Genomic DNA, 27,077 nt, shown 5'->3' with positions numbered 1-27,077 from the left:
CCATGTCCCTGATGTTGGCAGGCAGGGCTGGTGGCTGCTGGTTACTCTTGGCTTTGGTGTGATGCAGGGCTGGGCTGGTGCTTTGGGTCTTGAGGCAAAGCTCTTCAATCTGCCAGACCCTTTCCCCTTGAGCTCTGCATGTCTTCACTCCTGCAGTTGGCTGGTGGGAAAGACCTACATAAAGACAGCTCTGTCTCATTGTCAGAGAAGGTTTTGGAAAGGTTGGGCACTCTGAGTGCAGTTATTTAAAGTTCTGACATCAGAGTCCCTCAAGTCTTAGGTGGCTGTGTAGGAAATTACAGGTGACCTGCATAGGAAATGAGGTGTACTTTCAACCTGAATGTCATAAAAATTACTTTATCTAGACCAAGTGCAATCTTACCTACTATGCAGGTGACAGAACTTGGTCTCAGAGATCTATTCTGCTTCTTTTAGTTATGTTAGGTTGGAAAGAATATCTTCCTGCTGAAAGCATTAAAAAATCATGTACCAGCCCTTAAGAACCACATTACACTGTATTTCTCTGAGTTTTTCACCTCTTGGCTCTGTGAGTGGGATCCCTGCATAGTAAGTTCAGTCACTGAGTTAGCCAATGCTTCAGGAGCACCAGAACTTGTGAATTTGATTTCTCTTCCATCCCTAACTCCCTTTCGTTTATGTCCTGGGCTTGACTGGCTTTTTGATGCATCAGAGAGTAACCATTCCAATTAAAAGTTTACCCAGTTTCTTCATGCATGGATGGACATCCAGTACAGGCTGGGCTTTTGATGCAGCCTTTTTTTCTGTCAGAGCATTCTACCCTGCCATGTATTTTTTTGCTGAATACATAAGAATTCTCCTCAAGATATCATATCTTTTTGTTATTTTCTTTGATTTGGCCTCTGCATTTGGTATTTATGAGGGCAGAGAAGCAGATTGTTGCGGGGAGGCATTAATTGTATATGGAAACTTTGTTTCTGTAGGAAATTAGTGTAAGAATCCGTAATATTGAGAGTTGAAATGATTTACAGTCTAGGTACAAGGGGGAGTTAGATAATAAATTCATTGAATAAGGAAAGCCAGAAGCAAGCATGGGAATTTTGTGGCTGGGTGTATGAAGGATTGTAAGGAATTCTTTAGCTGTATGAAAAACAAATCCATATAGTACAATACTGGTCAATGGGAGTGAAATTATAAGCTGCAGTGGCAGAAATTGAGTAAATACTAAAGTATTTCTAATTTCTGTTCAGAAGGAAGTGGAAGAAGTTTCATTTGCACATTTAATAACATGCCTGCTACTCAACAGCAGCTATTAAAGGTTTGGCTTTTAAAGCAGAAGTACTGACAAACTCTCACTGAAAGACATAGCCAGTCAGTTTTCTGATCTGTATTTTTATTTTTTTTAGAACTTGCATTGCTGTTTTTTAGAGATGTTGGAACACTGGTGGAAGTTAGTAAAAGTAAGTTAGTAAAAACTGTATTTTTATGGTGGTTTAAAAGGTTAAACAGAGCACAGTACAGAACCTGCTGCAGAAGGTCTGCAGCCCAAGCCTGGAGTTCCTGACTGCTACAACGATAACAATTCAGCTCCAAAGCTGTGTGTGCTGAACAGGCTGTTGTTAGTTTTGGACAAAGCCACAGAGAGCCTGATAATGGAACATAATACATCAAGATTAAAAAAAAAAAAAATCTGTGTCAGCATGTGAGTGATAACAAGAGTCATGTCACTTCTCAGTGGTCCTTGACTGAATCATGACCTTGTTAATAAGATACTGTGTGTGTTAATAAACTGCTGTTGTGTGTATTTTGTAATTAGTGATTTAACTTAAACATAAAGGTTGGAAAAATGTAGTTTACAACATAATTAGAAGCCATGTTAAGCAAGTTGAAGAGCAGGTGGCTGAGAGGTGGTAAAAGATGTGGGCAGCTGCTATAAAGTGGAAAGGTTATTAGACAAGGGGCTGGGAACAATCTTACAAGGCTCACGTGATTAGAGAATTGAAAAATATTAGAAGGGTATTTGGTATTTGATTTATTGAAGAGAGGGTTGAGAGTTGCCTTTATCAATTTACACTTGTCTCCTTAGAGAAGAGGTTTCATCACACAGTTGTTTCTTTAGCTTAGCAAGGATCAGCCTGATCCAGGAAACTAGATAAGAGAAACACAGATAAGATACAGCTCTTAACAGTAGTCGCAAGTAAAGTGGACTCACTTGTACAGAAATCCTTACTGACTGAAGTCTTTAAATCAAAATAGGTACCTGTCTTAAAGATATGCTGTTGTTTAACTGAGGTGTTGATGTAAAAAGTCAGCCATTGCTGTGCAAGCATTTAATGGTCCTGAGGCTTTTAAACATGGGAGGTTCTCTCAGCTACTGCACACAGGCAGCAGTGACACTCACAGTTTATAGGTGAAGGTGATGCCTTAGGATTTTAGATTTTATATTTTTCATATATTGGTAATCCTGCAATTCTTTAGTGTATAACACTAAACTCCATACACAATGTTAGCTACTGTTCTCCCATTTTGGTCAGACAAAACAATTCCTCTCTAGGCCTGGGAATCAAGGATACCTGACTGTCTCAGGCCCCGAGAAACGGAAACAACAGTGAGTTGGGGGGGAGCAAACTTGGGGAGAATGACTTCATTACCTGAAGCTGTAATTGGAAGATTAACCCCTGATATGCAAATGGACCAAACATATAAAAGTATGAAAACCCATAACCTGTCGTCCATTTTTGGGTGTAGGCCCTGGGGTGGTGCTTCATCTGCCCTAAATGTACCTGAAGGCCCTTCAATAAATATGACCGCTTTTTATTCTCTTAATTTTGTCTGGCCTCTGGTTTTAGGTAGTCCCAAAAGGCATCAAAGGTATTTGGCCCAGCTGCTGCAAGGCACAGTAACCTCTGACACTGGAGGGAACTCCCATCTGGGAATCATGGAATACTCCATCCAGCTCACTGGGAAGGAATTTTCAGAGCAAAAATTGGGTCGTTCGACTAAGGGAACTCCACAGGTGGGGGAGAACCACTCTCCTTTCTTCTCCCCAAGCATGGATCATTATTTGAAGGTCACAGAATCACAGATTTGTCAGGGTTGGAGATCATCCAGTCCAATGCCCCTGCCAAGGCAGGGTCACCTGGGGCAGGTGACACAGGAACATGTCCAGGTGGGTTGGGAATGTCTCCAGAGAGGGAGACTCCATAACCTCCCTGGGCAGCTGTGCTCTGCCACCCTCAGCACAAAGTTCTTCAAAATGTCTTCAGAGAAAGTGTAGGTATCAAGAAACTTTTTTCTGTTCTGTGATCCTTGGAGATTTGTCTTTCTCAACACATGGAAACCAGGACAAATCTCTGAGAGGTGCCAGGTCACATGGGTGGCAAACATAACTGGGGAGGTTTTGCACATTGGAGTAGCTCATCACCTGATATGTGATTGATGGCAGAGTTTTCATGGAGTTAATGAGTAGAATGTTAACGAGTAGAAGTTATCTAATATACACCTATGTAGACTACATCATATATGCTATCTATATCTAATATACCTATACTTCTTTTCATCTCTCATGTGCGCAGAATATGCCCAGAGATAACAAGACTCAGTGTTTTAGGTGGAGGAAGGTGTTTTGGCATGTTTTGCTGCCAAGCCCTGTTTGAAGTCGTTTGAAGCCTTTCCGGCTGGGGAAGCGACAGTCGCTGTTCCAGCAGCCTCTGTTGTCTGAACAAGCTCTGGCTCCTTCCCTTCTGATCAAAAACCCTTGGTGAAAGGTGCAGCTTGGATCTTTTAAAGCATCTCATTATGGGCTATATTTAGAAGTGCAAAGAATATATTATTAATTACAAGGATGCTCCAAAGCAAAGAAGCTGTTTTATCCATGCCCTTGATGAACAGAAAAGTTCCTGTGCTGAAGGAAGGTTATGCAATTAACAGTATATTCATTAGGAGTTCATCAGATAGCAAGCTATGCTTATCTTCAGGATGGTTCTGGAATATCTGACAATTTCCTAGTTACTGCCTAAGTGCTAAGGAAGAGCAAGAGACAGGAACTGACAGTTCCTGATATATAAATTTTTATAAATTTCCCGATTATATAAATTTTACTGTCAGTGAAATTTATATAATACAGTTTACATATCTGTTATCTGCTAGTTTTATATATATACATCTACATATTATTTTACATCTCAATTTACAGGCCAAGTACTTTCTTGCTGCCTTGCTGGAAAGAACTGGAGGTGGAAGATGGCCCCGCATATTTCTTGGCTGCTAAACAAGTACAGTGTATGGGCATTGTGCGGATCATTACAGGGCTTTTGCTCTCTTTTGTTCCCACAAAACCCCTCTTACCAGAGTAGCTGTCCCTTGGGGCCATCCAGTATCATCCTGCATGTTTGCTTTGACCTGTTCAGTACTCTCAAATCCAGTCTGTGCACTGGTCCTGTGAAACAGACTCACCTTTGCAGAGGAATTTCTCCAGCTTAAGGGATTTTTGTCATTATTTCAGTACTAACAAAACAGAGTAATTTTTCTGTCTTCAAGTTCAGACTAGCATCTGGTAATTGATTTTTGCTAATTGTGTGATACAATCAGGTGAACTTTTTAAACTGTACTTTAAAACCTAATTTTGGGTTGAGCATTAATTTGCTTCCAAAGAATTGGATAAGTCAAGTGCCTAAATAGGCTAGAATATGTATGAAATAAGCTGCCATCTGGAATTTGTTTCTGGATTTGCTGTAATAGAAATGGAGCACTCTGGGATGCATATTTTGGGGCATTCTAGAAATTAATATATAGGAAGAAAAATAGATAAATCTGTCCTGGTGCTGTGCTTAGCTGCTTGTATAAGAATTTGACAGGTGACCAAGGTGATTATGTCGGGTAGGCTTGGACAAAGTGAGATACTGCCAGAGGAGAGAATGAATTATTTTTAGAAACTAATTTTTTAAACAGTTCAGGGTCACAGTGCCAACAATTTGAAGGCAGCCTAGAAAACTCTGTCACTTTTATCTATAAACCAAAGCCAGTCAAATAACATTTGATTCAATAAAAAGTAAATTTGTCCCATATCTAAAAGTATCTGTGCAGAAATTGTTCCAAGATGCTTTCAAACTGCTGAGTTACAAATCCACACAGGGAGGGATGATTGATTTATTGTGTGCTGCAATCTGGAGTATTTTATCACTGAATCTTTAGTGAAGAAAGTTGATGTTGTTAAAGCTGCAATGTATTTAGACCCAAAGCCTAGGAATAAACCAGGAAGCATTATTGGATCGGTACAGATCAGGAGAGTGTGGTTATTACCTGTGTTTCTGTGGAGGGCAGCTCTTGCTGTGGTCTCCTCCAAGTCAGACCAGGAAGGGATGGGTTTTGTATCAAGGGTGGGCTCTGGTGTGCCCATGGGATGCCCAGGTCATGAGAACTAAGTAATGGGAATTAGGCACACGGCTGACACCTAAATAGGTGACAAAAGACTTGTAATGAGTCCCGTTTGGGTGGGGGAAGGCTGAGGCTGTTCCCCACCTCTGCCACATCCCGGCCCCGAGGGCTCTGTTCAGCAGCTCAACACATCCATTTGTCAGCTCTGTGGCTGCATGAGAAAGTTTCAAAGTTGTTCAAAACTCTGTTTGCCCACAAGGCTCCGGAATCACTGATCTAGGGCAGGGAACAAATTTCCCTTTCAGAAGTTGCATTTCTTGGAGTTAATTAGCTGACTTCCATTCATGCCCAGCTTGTGTCGCCGTAACCTCCCGACTCTCATTTCTTCCTTGACACTCTTCTTTCTTCCCAGAGCATGTCTGTGTTTGAACTTTGCTGATTCCCAGCTACTTTGCTACCAGTCTGTGCTGGGTCAGCTGTTACCCTCGGGTGTTTTATTCTCCTAAGGCTTGCCTGAATCAGAACTGCCTTGAAAGCATCACGCATCACTAATCAAGGGAAAACACAGTGGATCATGATAGATTTTTAAAGGTTGTTTATAGCCAGACTTAGTTTTTCACAGTAGGCATCCCTGGATAAAAGCAGAGGTAGAGGATCTGTGTTGAGAAACAGAGCTCAGCTCTCAACCATGTCAAAGACTGGAGTTCCATTTGATTTCTGGGCTCTAGGAACGGCAAAATAATTTTCTTTTTTCGTTTTTTTCCCCCTTTTCTCCCCCGACCTCCTCCATTACTATTAATGCAGAAGGGAAGGGAAGGCTGAACTGCATTACAACTGGCAATATGTACACAGATTGACAGGGTAATTACTGATGTAGGCAGTGGTGGGATGGGAGGTTTGACAGGACAATGTTGTACATCACTCTCTTTCAAACTAGCTCTAGAAACAGTAGAGTTTAAAGAAGAGGTTCTGTTCTGGGTAGAAAAAAACCAGAGTATTTTTTCTGACCTTCTTAAACAAAGTCATGTCATTGTTGAATTTTTTTTTTAACCTTTGCTTTTGATTGAGCATGAAAAATACCTCTCACAAAAGGGAATATTTAATAGCTTTTCTATTAGAAAACTATCTCTAAAGAAAATTTTGGGTCCTGGGTTTTGCTGGCAGGCCTGGGTGTTTGCTAACTACCAAAGTCAACTGTCAGTTTATTATGAAACTGTTTGGGATCAGCAGTGCACACTGCTGCTTTACTTATGCCAAGAACAGGTTCTTCTTCAGCTGTTCTGGTTTCTTACTTTGATGTCTAGGATTTTCCCTGTGGTATTTTTAGTATCTTCTTTCCTCTGTGCCAAGCTAAGGGCATGACCAACTGATCCTTAAGATGAGAGAAACCCACCAGTGAAGAGAAAATAAAATTTTAAGTAGTACAAAGTGATCTGAAGAAATCTGATATGGAAACTGAGGTTTTCAGTGGCCAGAATAATGTCTTAGAGACACAACTCTTCTTGAAAGCAAGTTCTGCTCTGGTATAGAGGAGGAGTAGAGAGAAAGGCAAGAAGGTCTGGTGCTTTCACAAGGAGGGACCATGTTAGGGTTTTGAACAACTCTCCATTTTAAATCTGGGGCGAATTATGAATTTTCCTCTTCCATCAAGAAGATGGAAGAGCCAAAGTGGTAGAAATAGTGGGAAAAGTTGGCAGATGGCCTCAGACTTGAGTTTATCAAAATCCCCTTTTTGTTCCTCTAAACAGTGAGGGCTGTGCTTCACTGTCATTAAGCAGGGCTGTCACTACAGGGCTGTATTCATTTCTTCTCTGGATTAATCTGGGTAAATGTTTCTCGTGACCATATGGCCGTGGTGTCAGGAAAGATGGGAAACTGGTGTTCAGAGGTGGCACGTGGCTGATGGGCTCTGCTGCACACTGTGTAATAATGCTTTACTCAGATGGGGTTGGACTGCACCAGCCTTGCTCTATTGTTCACGTTCCTGCCTTGCCCTGTGGAGTCGTGCTCAGCTCTGCAACAGGTCACACCACAAGTGTGCTGTGGTCATGGTTATTGTGTATGTTAGTGTTGTCCAGAATCTATGGAAAATGGTAACAAGGGCTGGAATCCCAGGCTGTCCTATGTCTCATTCAAGTTTATTAAAGGATTCGTGCATTGCTGACCAAGCAGTGCCTCGAGGCATTTAACATCAGAGCACTGCTGATCATTCAGAGTGGGCTGGGTGGAGCAGAAAGGCCACGGCAAGCCAAGGACTGGCCTGGAGGAATTGCTGACAGTATCTGGGGAACTGTTAAGTTTCCCCTGGGAAGGCAACTTTTGTCTCAAGTTTAGGGGATGGACCTTTTCAATGAATTCTCATGTGTGCAATGGCAGGTAAGGAAATGTAGTTTGTTTGGGAGCAGAAAGCCCTCACTGTATCATGTGCATCTCTCTCATGCCTAATAACCTGTCATGGTCTCCTAAAAAATGGTTTGTCTCTGCACCAGACTTGAGAGTGGGGGAATGTCACCATGTAAAAAAACCAGTGTTTTACAGGCATTAGATGGTTAAAAAAATAGAATTTAATGAGGCTCAGCAGCCTATATCCTCATTGCTGTTAAACATCTGATCTTACTTTGTAAATTCTGAAATTTCAGAAGTATGACCATGAGGGATAGTTTAAAGGCAATTTAAAAACTTCCTGATTCCTACTGAAAGTATCAATTTTCCTGCCGTTTGAGACCAAGGAGGATCATGTAATCATCCAGCTTGACCTCCTCTTTACCATGGGCCATTGACCTAGACTTGGATTTACCCAAAACAAGCAAGCTGACTCAAGTTTAAGGACTTTATTTCTCAGCAGCAGGGCCTGTTGGGCACATCAGGTAGAGAACGGATGTGCCATGGAAACAGTATCTGGAGAAGCTGTGAGATGAATCAGGTGAGATGTGCTCAGATGATCGCAGCAAAAGAGCATTTGCTCTGTTTACAGGAATATAAAATCAGCTGAAGTCCTGCCAGTCAGACTGAGGGAAGGAAATGCTTTTTGTAGCCAAGTTTGATGGTGGTTTTGGTTTTTGAACTGGATGAGTAAGACATAGCAAACAGTAATTGGAGACAAAATGGTGCACTGGAAGCCCAAGAGTAGCAGTCCTTTCTGTCCAGCTTGCTGTCCTGGGCTATGACAGTATTCAGTATTCCAAGTGTGCCAGGATAGCTCTGAACCTGGGTAAAGAAACCCCTCCTGACCCATGCAGGTGGCTCATGTTGTGAGACATAGAGCTTACCTAAAACCTGATGCCATTTGTCTTTCCAGCCTGCTAGAGATCTCTCACCTCCTTGCACTGTGCTCAAATACAGTTTATATTACCTGTTAAAATTGGCACAGTACCAGAGAATCATTTTCTTACTTGAGGTTGTTTGTAGTGTCTGTGCTTTTGGAACACACTTTTCCTGTGGAAATTACCTCACTGTTACTCTGACAGTGAGTCTCTATTTCAGTAATTAGGATTAATCCTGGGATTTTGAATTCCTGATTATTTCACTCTGATGTCAGAGGTGGTAATCACTAATGTGATAATCTGCACAAAAGTGAGGTACCTGCTATCTATTCTTTTAGACAAGCTGAACCCTTTGTGTGCTAAGCTTATTTTCTCCCTCCAGTTTCAAGGTAGAGGAGTTGGAGACTCATCAAAGACTCCTAATATATGGTGTTGTAAAGGAGCCCTTCTTACAAGCACACAAGAATGGAGTTAATAAGGGCTGTACTATGCAGTGCAATGGAGGGAAATCTGTGCAAATCCTCTTCTGTTCCCCTGGGAACTTCTAAACATAAGTCACCATCAAACAAATCACTCCATTGAATCTATTTATCAGGTGTATCAGTTGCTAATACTGTTCCTGACATTTTACAGTATAGTTCCTTAGTAGCCTTTCCTAATCTGCCTTTTTTGAGTTGCTTCATTTATGTTAGAAGATTAAAGGCAGCGCCCATAAGTTAATTATCTTTTTGTGCAGGAGGAATAGTTTTTTCACTATTTCTATGCTTCTGCATGCTGCCACAAGGGTTATGGCATTTACACACTCACAAATGTAGTCAGGTAGCAACAGTTCGAGCTCCCAGGCCCTGGGAATCGGTGTTGTCAGCATGCCCCAGTTTGACCAGAACAGACCTTTCTGTAAGAGCAGATGGATGGGGCGGCTGCTTCTGTCAACAAAGGCGTCATTGGTGGTGGGCTGGTCTCATTCCAAGTCTCACTGCTGTAATCTTAATTCACTTAAGCCACTAATCATGACATTTGTTTTGGACTGGGCTGGTTTCAGCTGAAATGGTAGAGTTGCCTGTATTTTCTCAGAGATCTCAAGTGTATGTGTACTGCAGATATGGGGAGCAACCCAAGTGCTGCTACTGGATGAGTTGCATCAGCTTTTGTAGGAGTTACAAGTTTGTGTAAGTCTTGCCATCCCAGCAGGCTGATGCTTGTACTGTGTTGCTTTACATGACAGAAGGGGAGTTCAGTGCAGCTCCTAACCTCAGTGGGAGCAATACTTTGATTAGCATTCCCCATAATGTGTTCTGTCTTTGTGTATTGCTGATGCACAGATCCAAACTCAGGGACCCAGCGAAAGCTGTGGGTTCAGGGACTCAAGTCCCTGTGCTCTGTGTACCAGGGCCAAAGAAATTCCCAGGACATAGGAATCATCCACCATGGAAGTTGCTGTCCCCACACAAACACTTCTGATCGTAACTTGGCACAAGGAAGGCATCAGGGAAATAAAGTATAACAAATATGAAATAACACACCTTATAAAATCACACCTAGAATCTGATGTGTTAAAGGGTTGTGAAGTAAACTTGAAGGGTTAAGTGAAGTAAACTAAAGAAACAGCAACCTGTCCTGAGCTACAGTGAACTGGTGGTGAATGGGGTAGGGGCCAGTGTTTCTCACACCCACCCTCAGCTGAGAGAAGAGGCAGGGGAAGGAAAGTACCAGTCAGACACACCTTCAGCTGTGACAATATTTAAAGTCAGAAGAGGGATTTCAAACTGTGTTTCTTATGCACCTTAAATAATTCAATGGGAAAGTTTAAGTTGTAAGCCAGTAGTGAGTGTAGACTGGGATATACATTCATACACACACACACATATATATAAAGAACTGTATATGCAAACTTGTGACTGAGATGTTTTTCTGAATCATGAATCTTCAGTGACTGAGAACTTCTGAATTTCCCTGAGCAATCTCTGCCTGTCAGCTCCCTTCCTCTCTACAGAACAGTTGCTCATTTACCAGTGTGGCTTGTTTTGTCTGGAAACAAACTGAATTCTAGTCCTGTACTTGGGCAGGTATGAACACTTATTTTGGTTTTGAGGCATCTCTGAGGCAGTTCTGCCAGCTGTGACAAAAGAAGATTTAAGGGCAGTGTTTGAGGAGGGGAGGTCCTTGTTAAAAAGCATTCTTTTAAAAAAAAAAGCTGGCAACTAAACCATTGCTGGAGGAAGGTAGGAATTTTAAGTTCCATACTAAAAGCAGTGGAAATATTTGCAGGAGCAGTTTATTGGCATGGCAGAAAATAATTAAACCATTTTAGTTTTGCATTTTCTCTGTTGTAGAAAGAAAAGATTTGGGTTGAAGTTTTTCTTCTGAAGAACCTGGAAAAAACACAAGGGGCAGTCTGGAGAGGATGGGAAGTTATTTCAGCAGAGATAGAGGAGCTGTTCAGACCTGTAAGATGATGTATTTCCACAAAGGGCGTTCTTTTCAATCTGCTGATGAAAAGTCTTGTGGGTTTCCCACCAGTAGAAGCTGCTTAATTGCATTTTGTGTATGCTCTTAGAGTACCTGTTTGGTGAGAACCTGACAAATGGTCTTCTGAAAGTAAATCAATTTTGTTTTCTTGGGCTTTCTTGAATATACATGATGTCCGGAGCCTGAAAAGCACAGCAGTGGCACAAGAGGAAGCAAACAGTGGGGCGCCAGTTAGGCTCTATGGTTCTCTGAAAGACTTTGTAGCCTCCCATAAAGAGAAAGAAGAATGTGCCATTGGCAGTAGTGAGTAAATGGAACCTTCTTGTCTTCTTTGCTCTTGTCTCCTTATAAATAAACCATTGTTGTCCATCCTTGGCATTTGCAGTTCATTGTGATAAATTGGTCTTGATGTGTCTGACATTTCAACCAAGTTGTTTAATGGTGCTTTTCTAAAAAGGCAGATCTTGCTATAACTCGCATTGGTCCAGAATGCATCCAGGGCAGGAGCACTCACCATCACACACAGCACTAACCCTTTCCTTTCTGGCTGCACAAAGAGGGAAGGAGGAAGTAAAACATTTTGGTCACGTCAGCGCAAGAAGCCTGGGTGTGTGTAAGCCGTGCACAGAAGCAAATGTTAGCCTGGACTGCAGTTGCTGAAAGCCTGTCATAGTGTGGACAACAACACAGACTCCACTTGCATCTGCAGCCTCCTGGGGGGAGAGGGGAGGAAAACACCCAACTTGCTGGAAATGCAGGTGTGTTTTCACCAAAGTGTTGCTTTGAGTTTTGTGCAAGATCCCCTCTCTGTTACCTGCCGGTGCTTACAAGTCATTGGCTTCCATGTAACCATTGCTTAGGTGCAGAAACCACTGGAACGCAGAGATTTGATGAACTGTGACCAACAGCAGCTTCTCTTGCTGTATCCCTGAAAGTTCAAGCTTTGATTTACATATTTTAAATGTCTGTAATTATTCTGTCAGGGAGATGATTAACACAGAGATTACTTTCCATAAATAGGAGCCTTCTGTTCATACTTTTCCAAACCTTTCAGCTTCCCAAAGCTATTAAGCGTCTGCCCGCAGCAGCCAAGCAAAAGTAATGCCCATACTTAAAACTGTGACCAATAAGTAACCTTTTTGCTGGTTAATGATCCCACTGTGTGATGATACCATTTTACGATTACATTTCACCTTCTTCAAAATCAGGTGTATGGAACATGTTCCCACCTGTCTTGACCCACTTGGTTTTCAATGGAGATTTACAATGGGGATGGAAGACCTGGTCCTACTTGGCATCAAAACAAATTCTCCTTCCCATCACCATAACCAGAGCAAGAAGAACTAGAGCAATTTTTGGGGGATGTAGACCAATAACCTGGTTAACAAATGTCTCCATGACATTTTTGGTAACCCAGTTTTCCCAGTAAGCCATTTGTACTGCGGTTTTGTATATTTGTACTGCAATTGTGCAGTACAAAACCTGCAGCTTAGTGGGACTGGGACACAGGACCTGGCCTGAGTTGGCAGATACACTGATCCTGGTGGGGTCTTGTTGGGGAGCCTTTCCCATGTTTTTTATTACTGATTTGCTGGAAAAATAATCCAGAAGCCTAAGTAAGGATCCCTTTCTTCCTCCCCCCTTTAATCAGGCAACATTCATAAATGTTATTTAGGTATGCAGCAAGCAAATTTCAACAGAAATGCTGTCATGCCTCAGGGTTATAAAACTTCATTACATCTGTTATTAACTGTCTGTCTGTGGCAGGACCTAATTTTTCTTGATGTATTGGTTGCCCACAGCTTCTCGAAACTGCTTCGTATAACACTTCAAGGCGCTAAAACAGAGAAATCCAGGGATTAAATGGCACTGCTCTCCAAGTGGCTGATTGATGCTTTGGGGCTGTAAGATGCCCTTTTACAGCCTCCTTGTGTAGCTGGAAAGGGAGGTATAATTTTCATCCTCTCTCGCTCAGCACTTGGGAAGCTGATGGACTTTGTGTAAATACCTTTACCAGGGCAGGGTAATGTGAAAGTTTTAATTCAGAATCTGGGTTCCTTCCTGTTCAGTAGCCCTGCAGCCATACACAGCATTATTCTCATTAATACCAATGGAAGAACTATTTGAAAACACGTAATTTTTTGAAGAGAGCGATTGGTCTGTTTAATAAGCAAATCCTGCCAAACTGGATGATGATTCCAGAATGCTAAACAATTGTTTAAACTGTGGAACATTTTACATTTCAGCAGTCTTGTCACAATAAATGTAGATCTGTTGCTCTTTACGCTAGTATGAAGGAAAAAAAAAATAGGAATTTTAGCAATGCAAACTAGTTATGAGAGAATGAGCTTCACAGCTTACTTGGTTCCAGATAAATCTGGCACATTCTTTTTCATAGTTGTGTTCTTGCCTGTACTGGGGTTTTTGCTTCTGCAGGTCCTCCTGTGTCTCCATGTCTGACATCACAGTTGCCTTCAATTTACACAGTTACAGCTCAATTTGTTAAATATGTGCAAGTTCCTGCTTGTCCTTGCTGCTTTTTCCTCAGCTTTGCTGACCACAGTCTGCCTAGATCATTACATTTAGAAATTGCCTTGCATTACCAAACATAGAAGTACACCCTTGTACTAAAATCAGGGAAATAGTTTTTGCTGGCTTAGTTGGAGGTGTTTGTGCAGAGCTGCTGTGCTGTGTGCAGGGGGGCAGTGACTGAACAGCTCCAGGTCAGTGTGTTGGCAGGGAGGCAGAGCAGGCAGTGCTGGTGCCGCACTGAGCATCCCTCACTCCAGGTAGTGCCATCCCTTCCCGTAACAACCAGCCCCAAGTTCTTAGCTGGAATCCCTGGTGGTCTGTTGAAACAACTTTCTCAGTTCACATCAGTTGAGTTAGGCTTGAAACTAAGAGAGAGGGGTGGTATTTGATTTATTTGCATGTTCCTGAAAGGGGTTAGCTGGGCCAGGCACAGGCTGCAGGGACAGGAAGGGCCTTGTTCGCAGGGCAGCCTGTGCAGGGAGACCTGATTTAAGAGGCAGCGGATTGATTTGGAATTTCATTCCAATATGTCTGAGGATTGAGCCATTCAAAGTAAAAGTAACTTTAATAGTGTAAACAATGTTAGAAGTGTTTAGAAATATGTTTAACTTCTGTTTATTTCTTTGGTTTTTTTCTTCCAGCCAAACAAGTGTGTCCATCTGAAAAAATTAGCTGTGGAGACTTAAGCAACAAATGCATCCCGTCATCCTGGAGATGTGATGGGCAGAAGGATTGTGAAAGTGGTATTGATGAGGCTGGTTGCACTCCTGGTGAGTTAATACGTATGCAACATCTCCATTTAGGATTATAAAAGTCCTAGAGTGACTGTTACAAATTGCATGGAAAGGGATGACTTTTCCTGCCAACAAACTTATTCACTCAATTTGCAGTGCTGAGTGGTGACTTTGAAAACAGAGAGGAAAGAAGGATTCTCCAGTTGGGTCTGGCTGGAGAATGAGTGAACTCTATGAAGAATTAAGTATTCTTTATATGGAGAATTATTATTATTAGGGTTAACACCCAGGTGATGTGAAAAGGACTTAAATAAAGGTTCAAACCTTCCTCTGTGGTAGCTCAGCAGGTTCCTGCTGTGTCCTTGTCCCTGCAGAGTGTGGACAGACTCAGGCTGGCTTCTGCTGAGGTAGAGTAGATAGGTCTGGACATTGATAGCTTGTTGGTTTCACTGGACACAGAGAGAATTATATACTCTGTATCCATAACTGTTTTAAATTCAGTCCCTAAATGGCCATTGCCTTTTATTAGGCCTTTCTGTGCTGAATGAAAGAGCTCTTTAACAGTGTTTTCAGTCTGTGAAAACTCCTACACTGTGTGATCAAGCCATTTCTCAGGCTGCCTTTTTGATAGACCAAGCATCTTAGCTCTTTATGCTTCTTGTTGTCACATATTTTCTTTTGAATGAATGCTTGACTCATTCTTGTGACTCCCTTTAGTATTCCAGTTGGTTTTCCAACTTTGTTTTTATACAGACCACCAGAATTTAGGGAATATCAGTCTTGCCAGTCTGTGCAGAAGTAAAACCATCTTTCTAATATCTAATACTGTTCTTATTAAGTTCTTCGTGTACAAATGATCCCAGGCTGTTAAGAAGCTCTCTGAGTTCTATGTATTCACTCAACCCTGAATATTTCTAGTGTTGGATGTGATATCAGCAATGTTGTTTTTACTTCCAAATTACTGGTGAAAGGGTTGAATGATTACATTCAAGTACAAATTGAAGTTTCTTCATTTGAAAATTGGATTTTGGGCTCTAATACCTACCCAGTTCATAATCCACATTGTATATTTTCTTTGAAGTTGTATGGCAAAATACATTTTACATTAACATTTTGTGGTTCTGAGTAGAATGCCTTGGATACGTTTATTTCTTTGCAGTCAGCTTTATCAAACGAAACATTATCAAAGCTTTTACTTTGTGAGCAACTTGTTCCACTATTTAGCTCTCTTTTTAAAAGTGTTTTTTCTTAGTCCTTTTTTTCTTTTTCCTTTTATTTATTTTCTGTGTGAAACTCTTAAGTCTTTTCTCTTTAGCTTTTTTTTTTTTTTTTTTTGAATGAGAGGCTTGAATCAGAGACAAATTCAGGAGATAATTGTAATTGCTGTTTTCCTGATATGAGTGAGTGAAATTAGAACAATTTTTACACTGGTGGCTGCGTCCCTTGATTTAATGCTGCTGCTGCTCACACCAGTGGGAGTGGTCTCACAGAGTCTTTTAGTTACAATAAAAATCTGCTTGAAATTGCTCTGAACTTTTTTTTACTAACCCCCAAAATGAATGTAAATATGTTCTGAATGCCACATAATTTCAGCATAATGATGCTATTAATGAGTTTGGAAATAGCTGAGTGTTTCTCTTCTGGAGGTTTCAGCATCTCTACTCTTACTGATCTTCCCGTTTTAGTGCATGTGCAGGTTCTTAAAAATGGAAATTTAATCCAAGGACAAATTACCATTTTGATGGTTGTTGGGTAACTTGTGAGAAATGAATTAGTAGCTTTCAACCAGTTCCTAATGACTGCTTTCCCCACACACTGGAAATCTCTGCTGAGTCTGGATGTGGGATGGGCCATTCCCTGGCACAAGGACCACGGGAAAAGGCACTGACAGGCAAACTCGGAGCATCCTGGGTGGGTGCAAACATCAAAAGCTTTCAGTCCTAAGATCTCAACTCAGCATCTTTCAGAGGTCAAAACTCGCTTTGAGAGGGAAACAGGAGGCACTGCTGAATGGCTGTAGTGGGAGCACTTTCAGGGAGGTTGCCTGTCAAATGAAGGTCTTTTCCTCATGGATGAGAACAATTGTGTGAGCTGTTTCAGCTGGGAGCTTGTGGGGGATTGATAGCTATCCTCTCTCTTATCCAAATCTGATAAACCTCACTAGACCTATCCACTGATACTCTGTTAACGTTCCCATTTCTTCTCTGTTTAGGATCCTCCTTTCTCTGTTTCCTCTTATCTCAGCAGCACACAGTATCCTGACCACTTCAGACCCCTTCTTCTCTTTGTTTTGTTAATTTTATCTCTGCACTCATGTTTTTATTCTCATTGAGAAGCTTCAGCACTGCCTGTCACCCACAGCCCCTTGGAGCAGAGCATCCTGTCACAGAGGTTGCACTTCTCACAGGGCTGACCAACTTGTCTATAAATAACACATCTTGCTGGATAGATGTTTGGAAGGGGATTTATTTGTGCTCAGAATAATTTCTGTGGTGGGAGCCTGCATGTGCAATAAACAAATGGATGATGACTTGAAGATGATGTGAGTGAGGGCATCCAGAAGAAGAACCCCTAAGCTCTTTCTAAATCCATGTTAACAAAGCTATTACTGCAACCTCATGTGACACTTCAAAAATATTTTAGCTGTGTATACTCTTATTTTTTGATAGGAATAACTGGCTCTTAGATTTATAATTCTTCAAGAGGATTTAATACAGAGTTTATGAACCTTATTTATGCCTGCATTTCTGCATTGGTAATTTGTACCAGTAACAAGATTGCGCTGGTATCCAGGAGCAAAGTTTGATTGTGCTGAGGCTGTGCAAGGACCTGTCCCTGTGTCAGAATGGTCACAGCCCAAGTTAAGGGAGGATCTCCTGCAGGAGAGGACAGTAATGGTTATAGTATAGAATCATCCAAATCTGTAGGAATAGTGTACATGTATTATGGTGCTTCTTCCTCCAGCAGTTTGCTTTCTAGCTACTGCTCTGGACCTTATATATAGGACCATATATTGCTGGATTTTTCCTCTCAGAATGATATCATTGCTTTTTGAATCCATGTGAAATGTATCCAGTGCAGACATTGGCACAGCCAGCTGGGGGGAGAAAGCAGCTGTTCAGAGACTCAGGGACAAAAGTAGAGAATCTGAACAAGGAAACAAAATGGTGTGATTTTCACCCTGTGGAAGAATTTGTCAAGGAAGCCACGGAAATTGAAAATTCTTCCACCTGCAGTGGATAAAGCACCAGTGATTAGGGATCCAGATTTGTGTCTGCACAGGCTGTAGTTGTACCAGGGATTAATTGCAGGTAGTAATCCTTGCACGTGGGTAGTTAAGTGCCCATCTGCCTGAATAATTGACTTCCAGCAGACAGGCTTTAGGAACACTACTGACTTCCAGTGCACAAACAATTTTTGAAAATGCAAATATCTGCCTTTAAAAAATGAAACTATATAAAAAGAAAAATCTTATTTTTCAGTTTTTGGAGCAGAAGTAATTTGAGTCTTTGCAATTCCAGGTGTGTTGTAGTCATAGGTCAGGGTTAGCAGTCTTGAATTTGCTGGCTTGGAGGTGCTGGCAGCCTCCTTATTTCCCTGGTGAAGGTTTTCTGCTCCCAGTGCACCCAAACTTTGTCACAATGGATTGGACAAGTTTAGGAATGTGTTTACTGAGACTAAAAGAGAAATTAAATATGAGAGGCTGTAATTAAAGCAACACAACTTGGGGTCAGTCTGGACTTGGCTAACTACTGCAGAAGTCATTAAATCTCTGCTAAGAGAGACAGTAACAGTGTTTTGTCAGCTGCTCAGGAATGCAGAGAGCACTTGAGAATGGCTTTAGAACAGAAGAGCTGTGATCCTGTACCAGCTGAAATGGCACTGAACCCCTTTAATGTTCCCTCTGACAGGGCACTGGGATACTCAAAAGAGATGCTCCAGGCTCTGGCCCCATCTCTTCTGTCTGTGCCACTGGTTCTCACCTGAACCACTGCTTACACTCAACATGGAACTTGTGTCTTTCAGATGAGGAGGTGGAAGTGCACAATTTTTCCCTTTCCCAACAGTCAGATGCAGTGAAATGATGTATTCATTAATATATTGATAGCAGAATAAGCTATTTACCCATACCATGGTTTATTCTGCAAAACTAAAGCATAGTGATCCATGGGAACTTGTGCAGGCAATGGACATACAATGACCTTGTGCAGTTGGCTGAGGAGAGAGCCAGGAATTCCTGCAGGAGTCTCATGACAGTGATAGCCTTGTTACCCAGAGCATCTTCTTTTGGACCCTGGTCTTCAGGCTTTTCATTGCTGACCACATATCTCCCAATTAGTTCTGGATTTTCAGCCTTATTATATGATGATATGCCAGATTATAAGTGAACAAACTGGATAAAGGATTTTTAAATTCATAAGGGAAACCACAGTAAGCACAGGTGTGCTCAGGTGTAACCATGTGTCTGTCCCTGCCATGGCAGCTCACAGCCTTCACGTTTCCATGGTGTACATAGATCATTTACAGGATCCTCAGGTGGTAACTTCCCACTTCTCCTGGCAAAGCTCCAGGCTCATGTGTTATTCTCCACAAAAAAGCAGCAATCCCTCCAAATGAGGGGTCCTTTTCTTGGAAGGTCCAAGTGCAGAAAACTTTGAGTTAACTCCTTCCAGTGCCTGCTCAACAGCCCTCAGGTCACCTGAGAACCACTGGCTGAAGGCAGAATTTAAAGCAGGCTAAAGCTGTTCATTCCTCCAGCAGATCCACCTGGTGCTGAACCAGCTGAAAGGGGGAAATTGCAAACCTGATTTAAAGCCACCTTCCCCCACTCTGCTCCTGCACCTAGACACACATGAAGTGACCTTTCTGTTGACAGTTAAAGTGTTTCATCATCTTTTATCATTGTCCTGTAACTATAAAGAGCATCAGTTGTCTCAGCACTGTTTTCTTCTTTGTGCAGTAAAAGGTACCTGTGTTTTGCATCTGAGTCACACTTCTGTGCTCCCTATTGGGATTTGACCATACTGATCCAGTCCATTCCAGATCTCCACTGATCCTACTGAGACCTTTTAACTTGGTGATAATGCAGCACTGATTTTATCTTTCATTGCAGTTTGATGAATGTGTGCTTTTGTCAAAGTTAGTTCTGTTCACTGCCTTCATTAAAGGCCAAGTGCACAGTGATGTGCTGTCCCTCAGTCAGCTCAGAGGGACATCAAACCCAAAGGATCAGATTTTGTCATGTGTTCTCCCTGAGAAACCCACCAATTTTAACAGGGTTAAAGCCCACAGTATCACAGTCATGCCTGTAAAGGAAATATTTATCCACTATCATTATTCATTATTATTTTAGTATGTGATGAAAAGAAACATGGCTGGCCTGAAATTCCTGGCATTTTACTAAGGGTAGCTGTAGCTTCACTGCACTTGCCATGCTGGAAGAATTTACAATTATTTCCAAGAAGGGAAAAAGAATTGCTAGATTTAACAAATGCAAGTCCTTCATAAATAAGATAAGGTAGCACAGCAATGATATCCTCTGGGCTTTACATGATGTTTAATTACTGGACAGCTGGAGGGATTAATGCTTGTGCATTATGCCCTGGCTCTCAGAAATTGAACATGTACAGCTGCCACTTTATCACTGCTTAAAGTATTAGAGCTCCTTCAAAAGCAGTAGTAATTTGCAGAAAAATCCCCATTGTTATTTAGGAAAAATCTCAGCCCATAATCATATTTGTCCTGAGTTCCTTCAGAACAAAATGGCAAGAAAAAAGAGAGATTGGGAGTTACTTTTAACTGTATGCTGACAGTAAGGTACTTGCTTGTTTAATATTGGATGCTCGTTGTAATTAAACATAATTAAACAGCGTGTGAACTTAAGTTAGAGGTAAGACAGTCATTGTGTAAATCCAGAATTAAACCCTAAAGCCATGGCCCAAGCTATGCCAGGGCTCTACCTGCAGAAGGTGAGGGTAAAATGGCTTTGCTTTCCCTGCTGCTGTCTCTTGAGCTTAGCTTTATGAAGGAAGATTTGGCACATCTGCAGATGGAGCTTCCAGCATGGAGTGGGGCTTTGGGGGTGGCCCTGTGCTGATTCTTCTCACTTCTCTTATCAGTGTTTCATGAATAATTTATTCTCTAAAGCAGAGTAGATGAAAACACAATCTGAAAACAAGACAGTGCAGCAGTGGTACTTCTGCAGCGTTTCTCTGAAAGAGCGCGAGGGAAAAAGGGGAGATGCAAAGAACAGCACGAGCACACTCACACCCCTCACACAGACACATCCTTCACACCCCAAAGGATCGTTGTTCACAGGGTTCTGGAAAAGGGCTATGAAAGAGCTGCTTTTATTCAAAGATTTGTGGATAATTCAAACTAAAGCTTTGTAGTGCTGGACTGCAGGATACCTGTCACACCCACACGAGCTTTGTCCTGCCACGCTTTCTGCACTTTAGCTGGATACACTGGCTCTGATTCTTCTTTCCAATCTCACATCATACTGACAGAGGAGCAAAAATTGGCCTGTAATTATGTTTATCTTTTGGGTAGTCTGTCTTTCAACAGTTAGAGCTCCTAGAGTTGGAATAGTCAAGGAATTACATCTCTTATTGCCAAATACAATTGTATTTCATGTCCCTGAAGTGCTTTCTTCATAAGAACGCAGCTATAACTTTGAGCCTATTCATCCAAAAAGCAAGAATCTGTTTAGTTTTATTCAGGGAAATCTTCTGTATCTGGCAGTGCCGGTGATGATGCTATGATGGCAGATATGTGGGTAGGAGTTGCATCCTGCAGTGGCCACCAGTACATATGTGTTACACTAATTAACAGTTCTGCTTCCTGAGCATATGATCTGAAGGCTAAATCAAAATCAGTAGCCTGAACTCAGCACAGTCCTACGCAGGAGAGGACCATGTCATGTTTGATGCAAGAGGAAAGAAAAAAAAAAAGTTGGTTTATGAGTCATATTAACAGATAAAACAACATCTGAAAGTCATCTTAGTGGCTGAAATACACTCTTTTCCTACAGAGGATGATATAATGGTTGGATTAACTTTGCTTTTACTTTGCAAAGAAATTTGTTTGATAAATGTATTGAGAAAGGTTTAGCTCACAATAAACACCACTTCATTACCCTTCTTTGTTCCAATAACTTTAAAATTAATTGCTCATGTTGAACATGTGAATCTTCATCTCAGCCCAAATCCAGGGAAGTGTTTCTTTCTATTCCCAAGTCACAGAAACTGCAAGGCAAATCCTAATGCCATGGAAATCTCATTGCTGTTAATGTGAGCACAGTCAGCACACGACCCTTACAGGTTTAATTGCAGTGAGTGGCACTCAGTGATTAAATTTTCCATTTGAGTAGAAAATCTAATACTGTTTTTTCAGAAACACTTGCCATTCTTTTCTGTAATTGTGGGTACATAGGTACGTTGTCTATATCATGTAATAGCTGTGCCCCCTAATTATCACATAACTGAAAACAGTCAGGGTCTGGTTGTTTCCTGAGCAGTCTGTCAGTTTCTTCCCCTCCCAAAATCACCACAGGGGTCTTGTGTTTATGGACTTGGTCATTATAGGATGTGCTTATGTTCATAACCTTGAATGGGGCTACACCAAATTCTGCCAATTGCCTCATTGCATCCTCAATGCTTCTTTTTTGAGGTACTTCTCCCCTCAGATCAGTTGTCTTGCAAACCATTTTATTTCAAATGCACCTTTGTTATTGAGCCTACATTCAAGCTCACTTTGGATCACTGTTCCTAGAGAAATGTGAGACATGGTTGGGTAAACTGGGGGGTTGAGAAGGCAAAGCTCTCAGCCTTGCCTTGTTTTGCCTGTGCTCCAGAAGAGTTAACAGTGCATGTTCCAAATGCAGTGAATATTTAATAGTGAAGCAAACTGCAATTAGAAGCAATAGCTCCTCTTACAGACAGTTCCCATCAAGCAAAGTAAATTAGTGGAAGTGGAAATTTTATGGGGTACTGAGCTCACTGCTTGCAGTGTGAGCTCTGCTTTGTCCCTCACTGCTCAGGTGAGTTCAAACCTGTGAGTTAGCAACCTCCAGGATGCCCTGCTTAGTTATGGCAGTAACTTATAAATGACTTGATTGATTATGGGGAAATGGCTCGGCTTTCCAACTGGTTAAACTGCTACCATCCCTGTGCTTAGGAACAGGTAAGGGTAAGGAGAAAGTGGCAGGCCAGTGACATGGCTGTAGAGCCATGGGCTGGGATTCCTTGCCTTTCCCACGTTTTCTAAAAATAAACCCAATTGTGCTGTCATTTGCCAGTGTGATTGGAGTGTAGCTTTTAGGATTCTGATGAAGTCTCTCTCCTGAGCAGGACATAAGGAACCAGAAAACAAGGGGGAAAACAGGCAGGTCGTGTTTCTGTGACAGCAGATGAGCAGAGTGGGAATCTGCCCAATGGGTGGAAGGTGGCATCCATGGATTGGCTTTTCCTGGCAAAGTGTCTGTGATTTATTTTAACTCTGAAATGGCAAAATTAAATCCTGGTCGTGCAGAAAATGTTGTGCACAGAAATCCTGTGCAGAAAATGGATAACCACAGAGAGTCCTGCTGAATCCAAGAGGTTTCAGTGTGTGCAGTAACGTGGGATTTGTGTGCACTGTCCCAGGATGAAGTCCAGCTCAGTAATGCCCTGTTCTGCTTGCTGAACGTTCATATATTCCTCAGAAATACAGAATTTTGTGTGATGAGAGCAGCTGTTAGTTTAATGGCTATTATCAGATGTTTCTGAGGGATTTGCCAAACTGGTATAATTTGTAAAATTGCCATTTTAATAAGCAAGTCATGTCTAAGGGAATGGGAGTGAGCTTGTCCTGTACAGGCTCCAATTTTCAAAGTCAGGAAAAATACTCACTAGACACATCACAGCGTTATTTTTTCTTCCAGTTAAATTTTGGCTAGTACCAAACATCTCCAATCTGATTCAGCTGATTCTATTCCAGTTAGAATATAAAAGAGTAATAATAATGTCTTCATCCTCATGAGATCCCCATGGGGTGTCTTGGATTGTCACAAAAGCAGGACAGTATTTACCTCTGGTATTTTGACCATCCATTTCTGTCTTTCAAGATGCTTTATTTTACCCTTTAACCCTCTACACTGGATTCACTTGTTCTTATTTTGAGGTTATTTTCAGTCATTTAGCCAGAAGAACCTCTGATAAACTTCCTAACCCTTTCCTGGCTTGAAGGAAAATTGAGGAGACCGCAGGTATGAGTTGCAACCTTACTGCACATACATAAAATTAAAGACAGTGCAGAGTGTGCATACCTTTGTATATGAACTGCTTCTCTCTGTAAATTGGGGGTCATAATTAATTCTGTTTTCAGATAATTAAACCACTTGGAATGAATATATGAATCTCAGGAAATACATTGTAAATCAGCACATACATTTTTGAATCAACTATTATTTGTCAGCAGGGACTTTGGCATCTGGTTGCTGGGTTATAATTAACTAATACTATGCAAATACTGCTGCAGAGAATGGGAAAATGACTGATTTGTGTTTGAGGGCAGTGTGTGACAAAGGCAGCGGGCACATGCAAATATTAATTTGCAGGAGTGCGTGAGATGGCTCCTTAGCTCCATTAGTGATTTGAACAATATCAGGAATTACTATTCCTTCTGCAGGCTCCATCTAGATGGGCTTTTCGGTATCAATCACCATAGCAACAACCACTGTTGGGAGTGAGGCTGCAATTCCACTGCATTATTCCCTCCATGGGAGGCCTGTCATTTTTTCAGAGCAATGAGCTTCAAGGTCATCTTCATTTACCTCCATCTCTTTTGCTGTCCTTCCTGGAGGGCAGCTTTCCATGGGAAACTTGTCCTTCCAGGCACAAATCCACACTTTAAAGACTGGCATTTGATGGAAGATCTGTATGAAATATTCAGGTATTTGGTAAGCAGTTGATGGCAGGCAAAATAAATAATTTAGACAGAATTAAGCCTGAAAATAAATACTAGTTAAGCAAACCTAACATGCTGACAATGCTGGTAGCTGGGAGTTCCAACATAATCTACCCTGTCTGCACTCTGTGACCTCCTTATCCATGGCCCAGCTCAGAGATTGGTTCCTGTGGGCTGGGGGAGCTGGGCTTGCACTTGGGGCAGAAAACCTGCGCAGGTGGAGCTCAGGACTTCCACTCCTCAGCCCTGCAGAGCTCAAATCCTAAACCTGAGAGCTTGGGAGAGTTCCTCAAGTCCACCAGCCTCTCCTGCCTGTGTTGAAGCAGCCATGAATCAACAGCACATCTCTCCCTCCGTGATGCAAATGTTGGTATGCACAAATCATCCTTTGCCTGCTTTAGAAGATCCATTATCAGATTTAAACAAACATAAATTTTGAGACACTTTTTTTTTTTTTTAAGTTGCTTTGGGGACAATATCAGAAAAATATGGTGTAATAATTCATCTTATCTTCTTGTCTTCACCATCAGTAGATAATTGCTGCTGTCCACTTTGCCACAAATTTTACCAAATAATTATCTTTCTTTAAGCCATTCATGTAATTTCAAGTGGAAATTGCTCTTTTGGAGGAGATGAATTAAATACCTGACTCTTACTGAAAAGCTATAAAATCTTTAATTAGAGATTAGCAATGACAGCAGTTATAGTCCCTTGTACATAATTCCCAGCTCCTGTGAATGATGGATATACCATTTATTAAATTTTTTCAGTTTTACCCAGATTTGAGGATCCATGCTTGGTAGAGTTGTCTATTGTAGAAATGTTATGTACAAATATATATTTTTTGAAATGACAGTTTTTAATGAGTGCCCGGTATTGTTAGAGAATTCTACATCTTGAGAGCATTCCGCTTTTTTCTAAAAGCACTTAAAAAGCATGTGGCAGAATTATCTGCATTTTTGGTGCCATGCCTGAGCTAAGATTGTTCCTGCTGCACCAGACTTTAACTAAAGCCTCTGGTTAAATCCTGGCTCTGGGCAAAAGAGAACCAGCCAGTACTGAAACACTAACTCCACAACTGCAATCTCTCTGATCTTCTGTTATTTTATTATTTTTAACTTCCTCTATCCCAAGGCTGCTTCTGCTCTACTCTCCTCAAGAGATGTGACAAGACTGCAGCTGCAGGATGTGAGGCAAAACCTGTGACAGTTGTGCTTTACAGATTGGCACATTGCACAGGGTAGAAATTAATGCAGAATAACTCTGGTATATTTTGTCTATAGGCAAAATCAAATCTACACAATCATTTATGTGTGGTATTTTACTCCCTAAAACTGTGAAGAACCTTTACACATTACAGTGCTCTACACTAAACTGTTGTTATAGTTATGCACTGAAGACTGTTGATTAAAAACTTCTTGACAAACATTTCCAAGATTTCTATTGGGATCACTCATGTTTGAAGTAGGTTTTGCACCTCAGAGAGTACAACATTTATTAATTTCTTCTGTGCTAAAGAAAGCAAATTAATATTTGATTCCTTGGTCTTGAGTGAATCAGCCTACAATAGGACAGGTAGCAAATTTGGAGAATGCAAACAAATTGCTCAAGTCAAAAAATACCCCAGTGATCATTTAACTACTATTGGCACGTTTTCTACTGAAATGGTCTGGGGGCAGTGAAATACTGTAGTGATGGGGCTGCGAGGTACCCTGACAGATTTATGAAAGGCGATGTGAAGTAAACGGTCCCTGGGACTTTGTTGCCCCATGTCCATCTCTCCAGGTGCTGTGTAAGATAATTGCAGTGCTTTATTTCTTGTGTTATGGCTCCGGCGCCAGGCGGTGCCGCAGGGTCCCGGCAGCGGCTCCTGCCCAGGCAGCCGGGGACAGCTCTGCTCCCCGTGCCTGTGTGTGCCAGAGCATCCCCCCAGCGCTGGGAGCTGCAGCCTCTGCCTTACCCTGGCGTGCCCTGAGGATTCCAGCTGTCAGGCAGGATGAGGGAAGGGTGAGAGGTGTTGGCACGTTATCTGCCTTCCCACGGCAGCAGCAGGGCACACGGGAGGGAGGGATGGAGCTCTCTGCTGCAGGCAGGTGTGACCCAGAAGGAACTGCTTGATCCCCCCCTAAGGACTGTGGGGGTGGAGAGGGGAGTTACCAACAGCCAAACTGCTGTGCTTGTTTCATGGAGAGAGAGCTTGTAGTCTCTAGTGCTGACATCACACTGAACTTAATGTTTAAAAAGAAATAAAATAATCATGACCATGCAATTTTTCTAGCTAGCAATTCTCAGGCTTCACTGAGAAAGTCCTCATGAGAGGTAACAAAAGTTGAACTGCTTCTACTTTCTGGCTGTGATTATCAGTAATTTTATATCTGTACTGGGATTTGTAGGTGCAGAGGAGGAGCTTTGTGCAAACTTCCATTGTCTGTATCCCACTCCTATGTTTATCAGTCTCTAATTTGCCAATACAGCAGATTTCTGAAGGGAAATACGTACAAACAGGAGGAGGGGTGGAGGTGGGACCAGGAAAACAACAAGGGGGGAAAGAGGGGCTCATTACAGTTGGTGGAAGGGAAATTTATGCACGTTTGGAGTGTGCAAATCATTACAATCTTGCCCAAACATTAGGGATCAAAAGGCTATGCAAGATTTTTCTCTCTGATCTGAGATTCATAAAAATAATGCCAGAAAACCAGTTTCTTCTTCTCAGCCTTTTATCTGTTACAGAAGCTGTACATAGCCTTAGAAAAATTCCTGTTTCCCCCCTACCATT

General features: G+C 41.7%; 1 protein-coding gene across 2 annotated transcripts in view; it reads left to right on the top strand.

Moving 5' to 3' along the window:
• Window positions 1–27,077, top strand: part of LRP8 (LDL receptor related protein 8) — a 58,201-nt gene that overhangs the window by 4,836 nt on the left and 26,288 nt on the right. For both annotated transcript variants that reach the window (XM_082287068.1, XM_082287067.1), the window contains exon 2: window positions 14,261–14,389. In XM_082287068.1, coding sequence (XP_082143194.1) covers window positions 14,261–14,389 — 129 coding nt within the window. The remainder of the gene's footprint in view (window positions 1–14,260; window positions 14,390–27,077) is intronic.

The sequence above is a fragment of the Coloeus monedula genome (genome assembly GCF_965178545.1).
Source record: "Coloeus monedula genome assembly, chromosome: 9".
Taxonomy (NCBI): Eukaryota; Metazoa; Chordata; class Aves; order Passeriformes; family Corvidae; genus Coloeus; species Coloeus monedula.
Note: the sequence above shows the minus strand (reverse complement) of the source record. Positions and strands in the feature narration are given on the sequence as shown.